The sequence below is a fragment of the Neophocaena asiaeorientalis genome, unplaced genomic scaffold (assembly GCF_003031525.2).
Source record: "Neophocaena asiaeorientalis asiaeorientalis breed wild unplaced genomic scaffold, Neophocaena_asiaeorientalis_V1.1 scaffold135, whole genome shotgun sequence".
NCBI lineage: Eukaryota > Metazoa > Chordata > Mammalia > Artiodactyla > Phocoenidae > Neophocaena > Neophocaena asiaeorientalis.
The window spans coordinates 743,670-763,882 of record NW_020175190.1 but is presented as its reverse complement, the minus strand read 5'-3'; the positions used below and the strand labels follow the sequence as shown (position 1 = coordinate 763,882).

At 42.2% G+C, this 20,213-nt stretch overlaps 1 protein-coding gene across 4 annotated transcripts in view; it reads right to left on the bottom strand.

Moving 5' to 3' along the window:
* Positions 1–20,213, bottom strand: part of JAK1 (Janus kinase 1) — a 137,208-nt gene that overhangs the window by 31,287 nt on the left and 85,708 nt on the right. For all 4 annotated transcript variants that reach the window (XM_024764756.1, XM_024764758.1, XM_024764757.1 and 1 more), the window contains 6 exons: positions 18,910–19,108; positions 15,316–15,439; positions 9,578–9,731; positions 5,999–6,162; positions 3,559–3,901; positions 1,787–1,972 (listed from right to left, as the gene is read on the bottom strand). In XM_024764756.1, the coding sequence (XP_024620524.1) occupies positions 1,787–1,972; positions 3,559–3,901; positions 5,999–6,162; positions 9,578–9,731; positions 15,316–15,439; positions 18,910–19,108 (1,170 nt within the window). The remainder of the gene's footprint in view (positions 1–1,786; positions 1,973–3,558; positions 3,902–5,998; positions 6,163–9,577; positions 9,732–15,315; positions 15,440–18,909; positions 19,109–20,213) is intronic.

The following is a 20,213-nucleotide window of genomic DNA, read 5'->3' as shown; positions in this document are numbered from 1 at the left end:
CCAGGACAGATGGGGCAGGCTCACAAAGCTCGCATCAGCTGGCTGCAGTTCCTCCTCCCCTGCCACGCATCTCCAGGGTTTGGCCATGTTGGACAGCCAGACCACAAATGGGCCAACCTCTCCCTCACTACAGTGTCCCTGGGGAAGAGAACACCGTGGAAACCAAAGCAGTGCAGGCTGGAGCTGCCCTGTGCAAGCTCCTACACCTCTCCCTAAGTCTCAGATTCCCCCCTGGAAGTGGAGCCAAAATCCTGGTATCTTAAGGTCTTTGTAAGGACTAAACAAGATACTGCAGACACATCATATAACATGACTTAAGATCTATAATATGCTGAATAAATAGCATTTATTTTTATTTTCTCCCTCCCACCATTTTCCATCTCTCCACTAACATCTATATGGGCTCTTCTACTTCCTTCACGTTTTTACTACAGTTTTCTAATGAAATCAATGTATCTTTATTGTTTAAAAAAATGGGGAGGATGGGGAGAATTAAAAATTAAAATCACTCATAATCCCATCATAAACAAATAGTTGTTAATATCTGATTATTTTTCTAAGAGCATGTGTATGTATATGCATAAATTTTTTTAACAAAATTAGTTCCATTCTACCAATAGTTTTATATTCTGCTTTCTTCTATTTACGAAGCATTTTTCCGGATTTTTTTTTAGTTCAGCAATTCATTTACATAATATTCTACTACTCAGATAAGTTGTGTTTTATTCTCTCGTTTTTCCTATTATCATATATGCAGGTTAGTTTCAGTATTTTGACATTGTAAATACTGCTGGGATAAACATTCTCATTCATAGACCACTGCCTGCATCTCTCATTGTTTCTAGAAGACAGGTCCTCACTTCCTATGGAGGGATTATATAGATAGTTTCAAGGCTTTTAACACATGTTTACCAAGTTGCTTTCCGAAATGGTATATCAAAAAGACTAGTTACTCTAGATGTAAAAGAATGACCATCTGTCCTAAACCATATCACCAGATTCTTTCCCAGTACTGAGTGTTATGATTTTGACAAAGTATTTGCAAATTTTTAGGCAAAACATGGTACTTCCCTAGATGACTACCTTCATTGCATGGAGGAGCACCGTGTCTCACCCACCTGTCCTCCCCATGTGACGTCAGCTGTGACTTCCCCAACACAAACATGTTTATTCTGGCAGGACTCCCACTTCCCCTGCCAAACTGGGGAAGTGACTTCCCCTGCCTGTCTAGATCACGTCCTCAAGTGATACCAACAAAAGAGGAAGAGAGGTTGAACACCCCTTCCTCTGTCCGAGAGTCACTTGGCTGTGCTTGACACCATGATGAGGACTGTCATTGTGGCCAGAGCCACCGGCTGGACAGTCTGCTCAAGTGCAAAGTGGGGCTTCCCACCAACCTCATTCCAGATGACCCACACAACTCAGCAGAGAGGCTGTGCAGGAGCCCTTGGGAGAAAATGCTGACACTCAGTGATGTGGATCTTCAAATCCACTAACTTTTGTGAACTAAATATTGATGCTGAAATATCTTTGGGAAGACAGCAAATCCTGAAGCAGATACACATTTGAAGACCAAAGAAAGGCACTAGAATGTACCCAAGTAACTTAAAAACAGACATTGATAATGTCAATGTCAGCAATAGGGACTTTCTGGCTTAAATAAGATGATCATAAGATTTTCTCTTTGGGACAGGAACCCTGAAGAACACACGCTGCATAAGTGTCCTCAGCAAAGTCTCCCTCCCAACACCAGACCCAGGCCGAACCACTTCTGAAGCAAACTTACCATTTTTTTGTTGTCCTGCTTATTAATGCTGACCACAGACTCCTTGATTACAATGTGAGTGATCTCAGGGAAGTAAGAAAAATTGTTCCACTCTTCCCGGATTTTATTTTTCTCCTCATCCTTCTTGTGTTTATTTTCCAGTTTTTTCCGTTTCAGTTTATTTTTTTCCTTTTCAACAGGAACAACCTGATAAGATACATAAAAGTGAAGTCAGCTTTCTCATTTTCTGTTGGTATTTCTCATTTTCTCCTGGCAAACCAACAGAAGGCCTGAAGCTGAGGAGGAGAAAGCCAGCGTGCCTGGATTGACAGAGGAACTGGGAGAGTTAGCACCCATGAGCCTATTTGGGTCCCCATGGGCCTATTGGTCCCATCAGGGATGCCTGGGATCCTACACCTGGAAGAGATCTTAATGAACACACTGACTAAACTCTTTACACAATCTATAATGTGCAAGCAAACTCAGGAACGGAAATAACTGCTCACTAACATGCATCTACTATCAGGTCCCCCCATTTGAACATAGGCTTTCTCCTTTTACAATCTATCACTGATTGTCTTGACTTTATAGCCATATTCAAGTTGGAATTTTCAAGAGAAGGTATGAATCCCATGCTTGGATAACCTAGGGAGTCATACATGTCTGCACAAGCTTACGTATTTTGTGTAGCAAAGTCTTGGAGACTAGAAATCTGGGATAAGATCCTGCTTCTGCCAGTTACTTAGTTAGGTCATCTCTTTGCGCCTCCATTTCCTCATCCATAATCAGAGATCTTACATCTTCACAAGGTTCTTGGAGCAGTAGGTAAGTTCTTATTAACACAGTACCCACACTACACAGAAACACTTGAGAAGTGTTTGGCACTGTTATTTTAGCATGAAAATAAAATAGGAGTAGAAAGTAAATCTCACCTTTACTTCAATATAATTATTATTTACAATAATAATGATGATGGTAATAGCAGCTATAATAATCTGTTGAACATTTATCATATGCCAAGCTCTGTGCTAAACGACGTTCAGTTCTCTCAACACTATGAGGTAATACACTAAGTATCGCCATTTTATAGATGAATAATATGTGGCTGATATATGTGAAGTAACCCTCCCAAGGCCATGTGAGTATAAACAGTGGAGCTAGGATGTGAACCACATCTATTTAGATTTAAAACCCATGCTTTTAGACCACTCTGCTCTATTGCCTCATCCAACAAACACTTCAAAAAGAAGCTCCAAATTGCAAGAAAAATTACTCTATTTCACAGAACCAGAGGGCTAAATTCAATTCTTGGCATAATCACTATTAGTTAGCTATGACCTTGGGCAAGCTTCTTAACTTGTCTGTGCCTCTGTGTTCATCTATAAAATAGGGAAAATGGTACTATCTCTCATAGATTTGTTTTAAGGAAACGTGGTAGTATCTCTCATAGATTTGTTTTAAGGAATAATTGAGTTAATACACGTAAAATGCTTAGAAAAGTACTTGGTACATGGTAAGCACTTGGTACATGTCTGCTGTTATTACTACATTATTACATATTGTGTATGTTGTTATTATATTTCTGTTTCCCTACAGAACTCAATAAATATTTATTTTAGATCTACTGCTACATGGATACAATAAAAGATGAATTATACATGGTCTCTAGCCCATGAAATAAACTCAGCTGACAGGGGTGATGAACATGCAAAGAGATAATCCCAACAGAATACACGGAACACACCATGTGACACAGGAGGCTCTGTTCTGATCAGCCACCTGTCAGCACTTACATTTGGTTTCTGCCTCCACTGGATTCCAAGATTTCCAGTCACCATCACTTCATAGCAGAGAATGTTTCCATTATCATTCGGATGGAACCGATTCATCTCATTTTCTGATGAAATCAGTAGCATGGAAGTCTCAAATATTTCAGCACCATAATGTTTTGTCAAAGTTTCCAAGGTAGCCAGGTATTTCACCTTCAGGTCATGTGTGGACACACTGCTGTCACAAATGGTCTTGTTGTTAAACTCCTTTAGGAAATCCTTGAAAACATTATTTATCCGCATCCTGGTGAGAAGGTTCCTCTGTCTGATGGACTTATTCAATGTTTCTGGAATATATCGCTTGTAGCTGAAAGTAAAACAAAAAAGTCTCTTTTTCATGTATAGGTTAGCAGAATAGTGCAGAAACAAACCTAAGTCTATAAATCTTCCTTCCCTGTGTTGCCAAATGAGAAAGAAGGGTCTACTCCCAGAGGGTCTTAGATGGAGTAAAACTCTGAGGATGATAATCGTAAGGAGATTGGGGTGAACAGGGACTGAAAGAAAAGAGAAAAGTACATGTTCCACAGATTTTACTGAAATGGGAAATTCCTACAGGAATCATCAGATTTTCTGGGTCACAAAGGCAGGCAGCAAAATGCACTTATCTGTGTTTTTGTTTGCTAGTGTCACTGTTCCCGTGCACACTGGTGCTCACATAAACACAGTTACTAAGATTCAGCATCAGTTAGAAAGCCGTCTGGAAGGTGTCAAGAGTGATGGAAGATGTTTTGCATGCTCTACTTGCCTACCTATTTTACAGTTTTTCTATAAAGATCAAAAACTACTTTTATAAGAAATGGGAAAAACCCATAAAAGCTGATTAAATACAAAAGATTTAGTGTTTGCCATGTGCAAATGTCTCAGATATAGTAAATGGATCAACAAGTAAACTGAAAGATTAGTTACCCATCCAGGTGCTAATGAGAGAGTATCTATGACTAACAGAATCTCAGCAAACGGATATACTGCTAGAAAAGGAGCCAGCTTTAAGAAGAGTATGTACACCAAAGAAAAAGAGAACAAGTCCACTGGGGGTCAAAGTGGGGAGACCCGTCGGCCTGTTACTCCCAGGCCTGAAAAAGCACCTGGCACAGGGAAATCCCTGCCGCACAGATGGTTTCACAACCGTGGAAAACTGTGGAGTTTGAAATTTATCCCCAACAAATATTGTAATTTTTTAGATTAATGTAATAGAGAGGAAAATCAGAGGAGAGTTATCATTTTTTACTTCAGCCTCATGAAAAAATAAAGAGGAGGTGCCCAGAGCAAAAGCCACAGAAAACAGAGAAAGTAGCAGAACAGCATATGTCTTATCAGTCCCTCCATTTCTGAGGAGCAACTTGTGATCTGCTCCAGACTCTGGTCAAGGACAAGGAGATACAAGAAGTAACCTTATGAGAAGATCCATGCCACCTATCACAAATAACACCACTATAAATAATTCCCTCTTTAAAATGAGACTGTCTTATGACAATCACAATAGCTCACTGATTTAAAAATTATATTTCCAGGCGTCCCTGGTGGTCCAGTGGTTAAGAGTCTGCACTTCCACTGCTGGGGGCACAGGTTTGATCCCTGGTGGGGGAACTAAGATCCCGCATGTGGCACAGTGCGGTCAAAAAAATAAAATAAAATAAAAATTATATTTCATAGATGGGTGGGAGTTATGCAGATTGAATATTCCTTCACAAAGACTTGATCACAAATGATAATTTTAAGTAAATACAGTTTTCTTAAGGTAACAGTTGATTGTGCTTCACATCAGAAGTAATGGCTCTCTAGTGAACTAGTTCTGGCTGGGAATGAAAGCAGCTGCCTGTAGAACTATACTGAGAAGGATTTTAGGACAGATCCAGCACAAAAGGAAAAAGTTCAGTGATAGACGGCAATGCCCAGCATGGGCAGAGAGGAAGGGGGAGGGCATGCAGGCCACTAATTTGACTGGCACCCCAGCTCAGAACTGTCACCCTAGTACAAATTTCTGAGGTCATCAGCCAACATTCAAAATCAGGACACAGTTATAATTGTGCTACCTTTCATAAATATTCTAAAAATGAGTTGCACTCTGCAGAGAGCAGTAGTCAGCCAAAAGCTGGCAGTAGTTAAACTGAGATATATGAGGGGCTTCCCTGGTGGCGCAGCGGTTGAGAGTCCGCCTGCCGATGCAGGGGACGTGGGTTCGTGCCCCGGTTTGGGAGGATCCCACATGCCGCGGAGTGGCTGGGCCCATGAGCCATGGCCGCTGAGCCTGCGCGTCCAGAGCCTGTGCTCCGCAACGGGAGAGGCCACAGCAGTGAGAGGCCCGCGTACCACAAAAAAAAAAAAAAAAATCCCGAGATGTATGAAAACATACAAAAATAACACCATCCCCACAATCAATTCTTTAGCCAGCAGGAAGGCTTACCTGATGTCCTTGGGAAGTTCTGGCAACTGCATCTTCTTCATCATGGCATAGTGGGAGATGGCCAGGACGGCCATTCCCAGACACTCGTTCTCAATATCATGCCCATCCTGCTCCGTCTTGGGGTCTCGAATGGGAGCCAGGCATTTGACCAAATCATACTGTCCCTTTGGAGCAGAGGTGAGAAGAAATGAACCACCACTTAAGTTTCAAGAGTCCACTCATGTTTCTGATCTTGAGAGGAAGGTTCCCCACACAGGGAGGTGCTACCCAATAAGCAGTACAGCAATGAGACTAATGAGATTTAGAGTTTCTCTGGCACCAAAGTTCTTTCTCAACAGCTGGGCATGAAGGGGCTTGGGAAAGGTCTCCCCAGGTTAATTCATTCGTTTAATAAATACTCACTGTGCACTATGCTGGGTGCTGGTGAACAGTATGAACACATGAAGCCCTTCTGTGGGGCTTCCCATGTAAGTGATGATGAAAAGCAGCATGTACTAGGCTTGGGCTGCACCAGGGCATGGGACGTGACAGCTGTCTGGAGTTTGATTATTTGTTAACTCCACAACAAACCGGTGTATAAATGACAGAGCACCACACGCCCTTCTGATGTAGATTTACAGAAAGGAGAAGGAATCCAGATTCTACACTGCATCATTACCACACGTAAGTTTTTTCAACATCTGCTGTTCAAGTTTCCGGTAGTGGAATGCATCACCAAAATACACCCCCTCACTCACTGAGGCACACCACATTCCACGAGCCAATGAGGGCTGCTAGGTCCCCTTTATTAAGCCCTAAACTGAGTGCCAGGCACTGTGCGAGGTTCCTCTCATTTACTATTTCACTTATTCTTTACAACAGCCCTATGAGGGGGATGCTAACATCATCATCTCTGCCTAACAGCTGAGAAATCTAAGGCACCAAAAGGTTAAATAACTTCATTCACTCACTTGGTAATCATTGATTAACAAGAACCAATTACGGGCCAGATGTTATTCTAGGTGCTAGGGATACAGCAGTTAACCAAACCACATCGCTGACCTTACGGAGATTTCCAGGAAAGAAAGAAGAACAAACAAACAAAAATATATAACATCAAGTAGTTACCAAAACCGAAGTCAAGTAGAAAGAATACTGTGGGAGCTGGGGACCTAGTGAGTGGTGGGGTAGAGGGTCAGACCAGACGTGACTGCAGGGCTACAGCTCTGCAACACTGTGCTACAGTCAAACTCAGTCTTTAAAGCTCACCGACTGGAAGTGTACACAGCTCTTAGGATTGGGACCTCGTTAGCCTTTCACCAGCTCAAAAAGAGGCAGACATGAAGTATGGGGGTGGTATTCCTATATAAGGAAGACACTCACTTTCCCTGAAGCAACTCTAGTTTAGTGGGTTTTGGACGGAGGGTTCTAACTGCTGCAGTTCCCCCTTTTCCCCAAGATAGGACTTCTTGTTTCTCTCAGTAAGAAAAGGACACTGACCACTTCTACAAACTACCAAGGACCAACAACAATCATCTCCACCAGCAATGTGCGAAGAGGAGAACAAAATCTGAAACCATTTTGTCTGGCTGTGATTTTCTGTCAATATCACTGTACAACTACTTCAAGTAACTCATTCCTGAAGCTCTGAAAAGTCAGGTTCTAATGTAATACTTACTCTTGAAGTATGGTGGACTCTTTTTTTTTACACTTCCTCTCCCAAAAAAGTAAAAGAATCAATCTCAGAAATGAATATAGGAGGGGTAGGATAGGGAGAGTGGGAGGGAGGGAGACGCAAGAGGGAAGACATATGGGAACATATGTATAACTGATTCACTTTGTTATAAAGCAGTAACTAACACACCATTGTAAAGCAATTATACCCCAATAAAGATGTTTAAAAAAAAAAAAAAAAGAAATGAATATATATAAAACTGGGAGACTGAATTCAAAAAGACCAATCTGAAAATGGCCAGTTCACTTATTTTTTCCACACAGTATCTGCCCAGGGCTGTGCCCTGTCCCATTTCTCTACTGTCTCTGAGGCCAGTCCTCAGGTATATTAAGGAACGTGGATAGTGTGCAATCAACAACTAAAGCTGTACAAGAGAATACAACTGTGACACATAACCCACACGTGTAAAAGTACATCCTAAGGAAATAATAAACAGAACACATATTAGACGTATGTATGAGGCTGTTTTGTAACAGTGATAGCATAACAGGGGAAAAAAATCAAGAAAAACCAAACGCGTTCAGAAACAAGGATTAGTTAAATAAAGGCTGACTTCTCCTCTGGATTCCAGTCTCACGCTCGATTTCCTAGCCGAATCTCCACTTGTCTATCTCACAGGTGTCTCCAAAAGAGAGCTCCCAATTCCCACCCCTTCTCCAGCCTGCTGCTCCCAGTCTCCCTATGCAGGGAATCACTCCGTTATCTACCAAACACTGCCCAAAATAAATCTCAAAATTCTCTTTGATTCTTCAAATATCCTCACCTTCCACATCCAATTCATAAGCAAATCATAACAAATCCATCTCCAAAATTAATCTCAGAATCACCCATTTTTCTCCAACTCTACTGCCACTACACTGGTGCTACTGGCATCTAAGGAGAGGAGGCCAGGGGTGTGGATAAATATTCCACAATCCCTTACAACAAAGAATTAACCAGCCCAAAGTGTCAGCAGTGCTGCTTCTGAAAAGCTTTGCTCTACTCCTCCCTTAGAATTGCAGACACTTTTTTATTCTTCAAAGTTCAGTATAAATGCCACCTCTTTAGAGGGATCTTCTCTGATCACGCTATTTAAATTAGGTCTCCCCATTCAAACCTCCCTCCCCATATGCTCTATGACAAAGGCCTTTTTCTTCATAGCACTTTTCCCAATTTCTTGTGTATTATCTATGTATCATTTTATCTGCTTGTTTTGTTTGTCCAACTCGATTATATGTCTGGTGCTTGCAGAGACCATGTCTGTCTTGTTCACCGCAGTTTCTGCAGCACCTTAGCAAAAAGTACACAGACACTCAGAACAATAACATATCTTCAAAAACTACATAGTGCATAATACATATCTGCATGATAAAATCAGGAAGCACATATACAAAAATGTTAGTTATCTCAGGGTAATGTAATTTAGGTGACTTAACCTCTCTTTCTGGCTTTCTTCTAGTGTCTTATTGTTCTACCCTGCCACCACTGTGACTCAGAGTGGCCACCTCCTTCCTCTCTGTGACTGCTGAGAAGTACCTTCGTGATTAGCCCTGCTGAACTACACCTTCCCTCACTTATAGCTCCCCTCTGCTCTCTGCACAGGAGGCACTGTAGACACAAACTGAAATGGTAGGAGGGGGGAAAAAGAAAGGAATGGGGAAGAAGTAAAGCCCAAAAAGCCCACAAGTGGGATAAACAGCCGGTTGGATGCTGAACTGCCTTCCCCCTCCTCACCTGGGGCAAGTCCAGGGTTGGTGAGAACTACCCATGGAACAGGCCATACAGCATCTTAGCTGCCACCATGGTCGGCTGCGCCAGGGAATCTGACCCCTACCATGTCTTACCCACCCCACGAACTCCAGGCTCTCCCGGGCCCAACATCTTACCTGAGCAAACAGATACTCCAATGAGCTGGCGTCAAGGAGAGGGGTTGCATCTGGAACTTTTTTTTTCTCGTAGCTATTCTTCTGCTTCTTTGGAGAATGTCGCCATACTGACTGCTCGTTATCATTGGTCCCGTGCCAGTTGGTGAAATAGAACCTGTAAGGCAGGAAGATGCATGTTAACTGTGGGAAAGGGGACCCTGGCATGCGTGGGAGAGGCATCCTGGTTCTACCCAGAGCGATCAGTGCCAGAGGTTAAACTTCCCTGAGAAGTAAACAAACAGACCTTTCATCTGTGTAGCGCTTCACTGTTTATAAGGTCCTTTTCTTTTCATTCTTACAAGCACTCTGTGAAGAGCATACTGCCAGAACCTCATCTATGACTCAGGGATTGTGACTTCCTTAAAATCACAAAGTAATTTCCACTCCATCTTCCTAGATAGGAAAACACTGCTGTCTAGAACTAGATGCTAGCCCAGCAACTCCCTCCACTGTTAGTAACGCCAGCCTGCCTTGAATCCAAGACCTATTTCACAGTTTAACATTTCTGAAATCTAGTTTCATCATACAGTCAAGACATACCGTTAATGTAGCAGTGTTTCCTAATTCTCAGATGGCTGTTACTGACACTTTTTATCTTACAATGAACAAAGTTTTAAAACAGAAGAAATATACAAACACTACTACAAGCATCAGCTGCAGTGCCCTGAACTAATAAATGCTTCATATACATTATGCTATTTAATGCTTACAGCAACTGTACAAGGTATGTTTCAATGTTTCCATTTTATAGATGAGGAAAACTGAGGTTCCGAGAGGCTAGGTCACCTAAGACCACAAGCCTGTTTCCTCCACTACTACTTTCCTCTGTCATCTGTAAGAGAAACATAATGAGTTCTGGAATGTGTGAAAGTGACTGAGCCAAGCTGATCCAGGCCAGCTCTAGGCTACAGACTCAGAGGGTACCTGGGTCTCTCTCCCTTGACATGCCCATGTGCTGATGAAAAACCACCATGGCATGGAGAAGGAACATATAAAACCTCCCAAAAAGGAGCTGCCGTTAAACTCAGATATCTGTCAGTGAGCTCTATTTGCAGAGCCTAGGGCATGCCAGGTCCTGGGCCAGGCTCTGGAACACAAGGGGTTCTCAGGCACAGTCCCTGCCTGCTGTGAATTCCCTGTCTGTAGCCAATCAGTTAAATCCAGGGGGAACATCTCATAAATAGGGCTACACTGTGACTTCCATGGACCCCACACAGTTTTCCTTTCCTCCATAAAAAAAAATATTAAAGTTATATTTTACAACTATGTTGGTATAAAGATGAATATAATCCAAGCTGGATTATTTTTTTCCCTGATTTTAATAAAATTAAAACACTTCTGTGGACCCCTAATAACATGATGAGCCCAAGGCATTGTGCCTCACAGATAAGTTTTTCTTGAACATGAGTGTCTCAGATAAGGTGTCAAAGGAGTACCAAGGAGGAAGAAGTTGCTGCCACTGCCAGGGGATGTGGCAGGGAAGGGTAAAGTGTTGGGGAAGGGAGTTGGGACTAGGATAAATAAATATCAGGCTATGGAGTCTGGACCATACACAGAAGGCAGAGGAAAGACTGAGCCAAACTGATGTGAGGCAAGATCCCACTGGAAGAAAGCCCCACAGAAGATGGACTGAAATGAGAGAGGCCAAGAGACAAGCGGGCGCCTAAGGCAGCAGCCTGGGCAATGCCGTGAGGTTTGTGAGGGCAGAGGCCTCAGTGCCTTGCTCATCACGAAATCCCCAGCGCCTGGCATAGAACAGGTGCTTAATACATGCTTGTTGGATGCAGAAACAGCAAATGAATGACCTAACTCAAGAAGCAGCAATTAAAATGGAAAGGATGGATAAGAAGTTACTTTAAAGGTAAAAATCAACATTTTACAACTTTCAAGTGATTCTATACAGCCCATCTTCCACAAAACTCACAGAAATGACTGAAAATTTGACTGTGGCCTTTGGCATCTCTCTCTCAGACAGAAAGAGCCACGTATCCACAGAGTCCACATGCACCATAAACCACAGCTGCAGGACTGTCCCCGCACCTTCCCACGTGAGAGTAGAAGCCTGAGGCTCTCAGCTGACAAAGAGGCCAGAATTCATGCTGCCCCCAGGCTGAGGAGCCTGCTCTTCAAGGGAAGAACAGAGCAAGGTGGGGAGGACTCCTCCAGGATCGGTTGCCCCGAGCAGGCAGAAAGTAAGAGGTGAACCAGCCCTACCAGCTGAGCAGACACAGGAAATCTGACACTGGGGCAGAAAAAGATGGACAAGGCCATGGCCAACTCCTCTGATTGCTGAGGGAAATCCAAAATGGAGAGTTCTCTTCATTCATACAATAATCTAGTGATCTACTGTAAGTTCCAGGGGGTCTGCCTGGGAGGATACAGGTGAGAGGGTCTAAATGGGATGATTAAGAGAGTAGCTAACAGGGCCCAGCATACTCTCTCGGGGCTGAAGAAGGACATTTTCTGAGGTTGCTGTCTGAGCCCTGTGAGACTAGCCTTGCCTTGGAAGCCTTTAGGTAAGATGTTCAGACAAGATAAGGCAATGTGCAGCTTCTCCACTACAGAAAGGCTGAAGGAAGCCTAAAACAAGGCTGGATCTCTGGAAATTGCCTATAGTCAAAGGCTGACAGCTCTCTATTTAATAAGACAATAAAAAGAAAAAAAACTTTAGATCAGTTAACTGCCAAAATCAACATCTTCCATAAGCAACAAGCATATATTGTATAGCACAGGGAAATATAACCATTATTTTGTAATAACTTTTTTTTTTTTTTTTTTTACGCGGGCCTCTCACTGTTGTGGCCTCTCCCATTGCGGAGCACAGGCTCCGGACACGCAGGCTCAGCGGCCATGGCTCATAGGCCTAGCCGCTCCATGGCATGTGAGATCTTCCCAGACCAGGGCACGAACCCGTGTCCCCTGCAGCAGCAGGCGGACTCCCAACCACTGCGCCACCAGGGAAGCCCTATTTTGTAATAGCTTTAAATGGAGTATAACGTACAAAAATACTGAATCACTATGTTGTACATATGAAACTAATATTGTAAATCCACTACACTTCAAGAAAAATAAATAAATGTAACAACAGGGAATGTTTCAAGGAAAAAAAAAATCAACATCTTCCTAATCGCTAATAAGACAAAACTAGTAAGTAAACTGAAGACAGAAATTGTGTGCCCCTTTCAAAATTAATTATTAAACTTGGGCCAATTCCTGATACAACATGCTAAAGGAAAAAAATTAAGAATGATCTAAATAAATGTAGTATGACAGCTGCTGATATTCCTTTGCAGAATGATGTGGAAGAACACTGCAGGAAGGAAGGAGGGAGGGAAAGATTATCCCCCTTATTGGTGGGACAGACAGACCTGCCAATAAGAGATATGCCTTCCTTGCAGGTTTTTGAGAAAATTATATTACAGATGATTACATATTCTAAGTTTGGGTACAGCTATTATATACAACGAATTCTCTTCAGGCTTCTATAGAACGTTACTAATGGATAGTAAAATTCATTTAGATGATAAAGCAAGAAAACTTTTTTTTCTTAAAAAGGAATAAAGAATATGCTTGTCTTATATTAAGATACATTACAAAACAATAGCTATCAAAATTATCTAAAAGCAGAAAACTATAATTAAAGTACAAGAACACAGAGCTGGGATTCCACTGAAATAGTCACCAACATTTATTTTCGTGTTACACCTTTTTTAGTGGTGAGATGCTGAGGTTTCAAAATTATGTAGTTTGTTGTAATGCAAATGTTTTAGCTTAGGGTGGGATCTTTTTTTCCAAGTTCAAAGAGCTTGTGGTAACAAAGCAATATCCTGTTGAAGCCCAATGTCAGGTACAAAGTCAAGGTGCCAAAAATGAGGCAGCCATGCACTTCCTGGCAGCTAACATAAACAGGGAGCTGGCAAAGACAGCTTTTAATCATGAGGCAGTCACATGACCAGCAAAGACGAAGGCCTCAAAGAGGATTCTAATGCTAACAAGACAAGTCACTATGTGTGTAACTGTGAGTAACTCACTTTTCTTTTTTGGACATCAGTTTCCCCCTAAAAAATTGGAAGAACTGAATCAGGCAAACTCAGATGTCTTCCAAGTCCCAGATTCTACCATTCTAGATTCTGAGCCAAGTGGAAAAACCTAGAGGGAAAGAACTAGAACTCAATGAGATGCCCCACTCCCTAGACTTCGAGCTGCAAATACATGTTTCAATGCTGGGTCACAGAGCCAACCCCCAGGCCACAGAAAGCTAGATTACACTCTGAAAAACAAATCCAAATATAGTCGGAAGGCTCAGCTGGGTGGGGTGAACGTTTCCCTAAATCTGGGGCGTGAAATCTCACGTGACACACACCTCTCCTCTTAAGGTGAGACCGTGGGTGAGTACAGAGAGAAGAGGAAAGTCAGCCCCAGGATGATTATCAAAGAACATAGATCTGGTTCAGCTTCCGCTGAGAAAAACACCCAGGCCACTGTGAAATGGTAACAACTCTACTGACGCCCCAGAGTAAATAGCAGCTAAAATACTGAGGGCCTCTGAGATCTCCAGGGCTTTTCCAGCATGACCCGGCGTACCATTAGCATTTGAGCTAACCCACTGACTTAATCACATCTATGTACATTAAGATTCTTTTCAGATATGATTCGCCCTGTTTATAATAGGGTGAATTTATAAGTTTCTCTGCTAAATATACGTGTGAAAGTATGCTTAGCTAGTACCTAACGAACATACTTTCAATTCTAGGTACAGAACAAACACACTTATAAACTCAAGAGACTACAGTGGTAGTACTGACTGCCTGTGCCACCTTGGGAGACTACGTGACATTTAACAAAGTCTACAATATGGGAGAAAAGGCAAGTAAGTACCCACCAGAAGAAAAATTACAGCCCCACTAGATAAAAATCCTCAGGGAGTGGATCAAAACATTCACCTCTTTAGAACAAGACCAAGCTAGGATTTCTAGGTTTCCACTTCAGGCAGTGTTTCTCAAGCTCTCTAGCTGCAACTTTTAGTAAGAAACATATTTATTTTATCATGACCTAGTACATACAGACAGATTACATATCTCAAACTGAAGTTCTAAAAAACAACATTCTTAGGATATGTATATATGATGATATTATCTGTCCTCATCTATTTCTCTCTTTTAAAAAAAATCCTGGTCATAACTCACTAAATTAAACTCATATCCATGATTCACTGAATGAAAAACTCTGCTGGGCTTCCCTGGTGGCGCAGTGGTTGAGAGTCCGCCTGCCGATGTAGGGGACGCGGGTTCGTGCCCCGGTCTGGGAGGATCCCACATGCCGCGGAGCGGCTGGGCCCGTGAGCCGTGGCCGCTGGGCCTGCGCGTCCGGAGCCTGTGCTCTGCGGCGGGAGAGGCCGCAGCAGTGAGAGGCCCGCGTACCGCAAAAAAAAAAAAAAAAAAAAACTCTGCTGTAGGATACTAATTCTATTCAAAATACCCTCTGCATCATAATGATTTCTTTTCTAAAATGTGGCAGAGGAAGGTGGTCAAACTCACCTTGAATTGTTTTCCAAATACTGAAGAAGCCCTTTCTCATACCAAGCAAATACAAAACTTACAAGTTATAAAAATGACTACAATACTTCTTGGTAAGTGAATCAGGGCTCCAGGCTAACCGTTGCCCGTCCCTGCATGAGGGAGCCCAGCAGGCACCCATACCTCATCCGGTAGTGGAGCCGGAGTGACATCTTGTCGTCGACGGTGATGGTGCGATTCGGAGCATACCAGAGCTTGGTGTTCTCATCATACAGGGCAAAGAGGTTGTGACACAGAGGAGATATACCTGGGGAAAAGTAAAGAACACATCAGAAAATTAAAGACAGATAAATCTGGCCATCTGTTTCCAAAGCACAACATATGCAAAGACCAAAAATTCTCTTAGCCAAAAAGAATCTACGTCATATTCGCATCCTCTTAGGGCCAAATACAACTTCCGACCATGTTCAATCAGGCAGTTTTAAACAAAATAATAAAAAATTATGGCTCCCCAGGAATATATACTATAGCTCCTGGCAAACCAGGTTAAAACCATTTGAAAATAAAAGTCTAATAATATTTCTCATTACAGTGTCTATGACAGAGTCTTACCAAATCCTGCTTCAAAGAAAAAAAGGCCATCTGAGAGGTTTCCAGATACCACCTGGTGTGCACCTTGTTAATCACAGTGAGAAACATTCTTAGAGTTTGAGAAATCCCTAATCTGTCTCCTACAGAAAATGTTTAACCAGTTCTAACACACTGTGATTACACATTAAACATGTGAACAAGTTCCTGGCAGTAGCACATGAAATGTGTGTTAGAATAAATAACCAAAGTGATTTCTATCAGTGATTAAAATCTATTGCCATTAATAACAATACACTTCTTAAGTACTCTGTATGGTTATCAAAAATATTTTTTATTGGTAGCCAACTAGCAAGAACATATATGCTTACAAAAGGTGGTCCAACAGTGCTCCCTTGCCTCCCTACCTAACTGCCTCCTTTGATACAAGAATGTTCAAAAAGATAAGGGAGATGATGAAGCCGGGAGAGTACCTTTCCACTCACTTCTGAGCCCATGATTAAAATTACACAGACCTGTAATCTGAAAGTGTCAGGGGAGATAGGAGAACGATTGCAAGTAATCAATCATTGCTGATATTTTCATGTGTGGTCAGGCCTCAAACTAAGATACAATGAACTTAAAAGCAAAAAAACATGGGAGAACATGAGGTAGCTGGCACTTGTTTCCCAACTCAGACATCTGAAGTGAGACTGACACTGACTGGGACCCCGGCTGGCCCTGCTCACCTAGGCAGGGACTCTCTCCAATGCACATGCTAAGTTAAGAAGTTACAGCTTTCTTGTCATCTTCATGCCTCTGCTGAATTCCTCAACTCCTGCTTCTCAAGATATTTGGGAGTTACCCCTTCAGAGTTACACTCCTCCATGTAACAGAGAAGATGGAGCTAAATTTCAAAGAGCATTTTCCCTTGGGAAAAATGGCAAATGGCTTTGGGATCCAGTATTATCAGGACTATGTTTCAGGTAAACAGTAGATTTTCATTCATAAATTGGCTTCTGTGGACGGGCCTAGAAATCTAGCTTGTCTTTATACATATCCATATTTGAATGTGAAACATACATATTTGAAGAATAATTTATCTATAATCATGGATAGGTCTATAATTCTACCACAGGTCTGATTCAAACAATATTACTACTTAAAAATAGGAAGATGAAAGATACCGTTTATATAAAAGTACTGAAAAATAATAACAATACTAACATTTACTGAGGGCTTCATATCAGGCATCAGGCTAACACACATCTATTACTTTTTAATTCTCCTAACACTTAATGTGGTTAAGTATTATTTTTGCCATGTTACAGGTAAAGAAACTGAGATTTAGTCTGATTCAGGGTTACTCAACTAGTAAAATCCAGGGCTGGCATTCAAACCTAGATAGAGGTACTGAGGGGGCAAATAATGAGAGCTAAAAGAACAAAAATTTACCATATATTGGTGAAAAATGAGGAAGTATACAGACCCCAGAACATCATGCACTATAATAATAGCTACAAGAATCTGTGGTATTCTGTATTCATCTATTTTTAAAATTTATTAATTTTTGCAACAATCCCCTGAGTTGGTTACAAAAGATAATACTCATTCTCTACAGACTGGGCTTAAAAACTGATGCCCCAAATTGACCCTGAGCCCAGAGTAACAGGATACAGGGGCTGTGTCTGTCTTCAGATTCACAGGCTCTCCCCCTCATCTCCTTTAGCAGCAATTCCTCTACCTCTCACTAACTGCAGCCCAACAATTCTGTACAAATGATCCTTGCTAACAAACTAAGGTTTATACTTGCTATGCTGATGGCAAGAAGCTTGGCTAAGAGAATAAACACTATAAACCAAATCTCAAGGTAAAGGGGAAAAAATGCCTTAGAAACACCAATTTACATCTAGTTGTTTTGCTAATTACAAATACTTTTAAAGCTGCTGTCCAAAGCTGGTTCCTTACCTACTCTGCTATCTAGTCAAAGTAACTCTAAAATATTAATGCATTTTCCCCATAATAATCTGTAACTCAGCCAACTTTATCTAGTGTTATGTTTAGTCAGTAAGGATCTACTACATTCTTCCCTATAGCACCAACCTCTCCCCTTTTATTGGAACTCTTGTATTTAAAGCATTTTAAGCAGAAAGACATTATCAGGAAGAAAATGGGTTTTCTAGACAAGCTGTATTACAAACAAGGTAGCTGATTCTTGAAACAACCATACTATCCCCGCAGAGTTGTTCTGAGGACTAAAGATGATATAAGTAAAGCATGGATCAGACTACCTGCCATCATGGCTAGTTAATCTATCATCATGAAATGAGTTGATTTTTTAAAAACAGCTTTACTGAGATGTAATTTACATACCATAAAGTCCACCCATTTTAAGTGTACAGTTCAATGAATTTTAGTATATTTACAGAGTTGTATAACCACCACCATGATCTACGTGGATCAGATCTTCAGTTTCTATGAATTAACATTACCTGTCATTTAAAAGCAGGTCGGCAAAAATTGCCAATGACTCCAAGTTTAAAGGATAATGAAGGGCTTTATTTTGTTAGTCAGTTTGGTTTCCTACCTTCTAAGGGCAATAGGCTAACTTTAGTAAGACAAGCCTCACTTTAAAAAAAGAAAAAAGAAAAAACGATTGTCTTGTTCACAGCCTCACTGTCCTTCCTTTTCACAACTTGGCAATCTGACCAAGCCACAAAGTGACACTTAAATTCTCCCTTCAACTTAGTGTCACGTTGCAGGGGCAGGGGGCAGGGAGGGGGGTGTCAGGCAATAAGGAGGCAGGTCATGGTAGCATAAGGACAGACCACACTTTTCAGAAGTTTTAAACAATTAATATATTGAGAGATGGCACTTCTGAGCTTGTAACTTTGTGCCAGGCGCTTCACTCATTTAGTGCTGATATTATTCCAATTTCATAGATATAGGGGAAATCAGAAAGCTGATCATCGTTCCCTGGTATCCCTGTAGCTCATTAGTGACAGAGCAGGAATAAGCTACTTTGCAGCAAAGAAAGTGAAAAGTGAAACTCTCAGAATTAAATTCACTGGCCTAAGGTCAAATGCAAGTCAGTGGCAGAGGCAGGGCAGAACGAATGGCTCCCAGAGCCCACACCTCTCTCCACTCAGTGGAGGTGTGGGGGCAGAGACACGGGGACCTGCTGGGCCCTGGGCAGCTGCCGGTACTCACAGCATTCCTGCGCCGCCCTGATGCACAGCTCCTCCGCTGTGTACTCTCCGCCGCCCAACCGGAGGGGCTCCCTGTCCGACAGATAGAAGAGCACTTCCACCCCTGGCTCAGGGGCCTCCAGATTCACGTCAGTCTTCTTGGAGCTCCTCATTTTAGCACAGAAAGCCATGGCATTGCAGTCCTCTTTTATATTTAAATACTGTAGTGGAAGGAAAATGAGACTATGCGGTCATTCTATGGTGCTAAAAGCACTAAGTGGTGAAAGAGTGTTTTGAAGGTAAGCAAGCCGAAAGATATGGTATTGGATAAGTACCTCCCCCTGCCTCTTTCCTCCCTGAAAATCAAATGTACCAGAGCTCACAGCAGGTACAATCATGGGAAGTAATCAATTATGCACGCTCATGAATTATGGTTAAGACCATATTGTCAAAAATCAGAGTAATTTTAGACATGACCTGAATTTATTTTCTGTATTTGCACACAAGTTGTAGTTGAAAAATGTGCCTCATTCTGGAACCACTGATGTTAACATTACTAATATTCCTGTTACCTCTACCGGAATCATTTAACTTTTGAATAGACCTACTGGCACAAATTACACTGTCTTTTACTTTTATGTCTACCTCCCAGTAAACGGCAAGCTCGGGGAGGGCATTAACCATCCTTACCTATTTTCATGCCCCTAGAGCCTAGCCCAGGCTGGCTCTGAAATAGTACACACAAAAGGACTACCGATTCATGTTCATAAGCCACATGAATGGGTCATGAGAATTAATGAGTGGAGCCGGGTCCCTTCACCCCACGGACAGGCAGGACGATGGGCAGCACTTTGTGGCACCAGAAAGTAAGCGAGAAGCTTTGCTTTGAAAAGGTCAGAACCCACGGGTGAGAAGCTTGCAAATAAGTTACTCACCTGAGCGCCCTCAATGGGGAGAGCAACTAGGATCAACGAGCCAACCTCAGCAACTGAGCTTTGGGCATGGTGAGAAAAGAGAGGGGAACTAGGGAAAGTCCTGCATGTTCTTTCTCCCCCTCACCCCAGCACCAATGGCCTCAAACCAATTTCCCTGACCCCAGGTTCCTACTTTCCTCCTGCCTACCAAGCCAACCTTCACTTAGCCCCCAAAGTAATGTCCCCCTAGCACATCTCAGATCCTCTAAAGGCTCCCCATTAATCTAGAGACCAATCCTAAGCTCCTAACAGAGGCCCTCCATCACCTGGCCAGATAGCCGCACTGGCCTCATCTCATGTTATATCCCTCTCGGCCTCTTACTGCAGGCTTGAAACTCAGGAAGCTGCCATC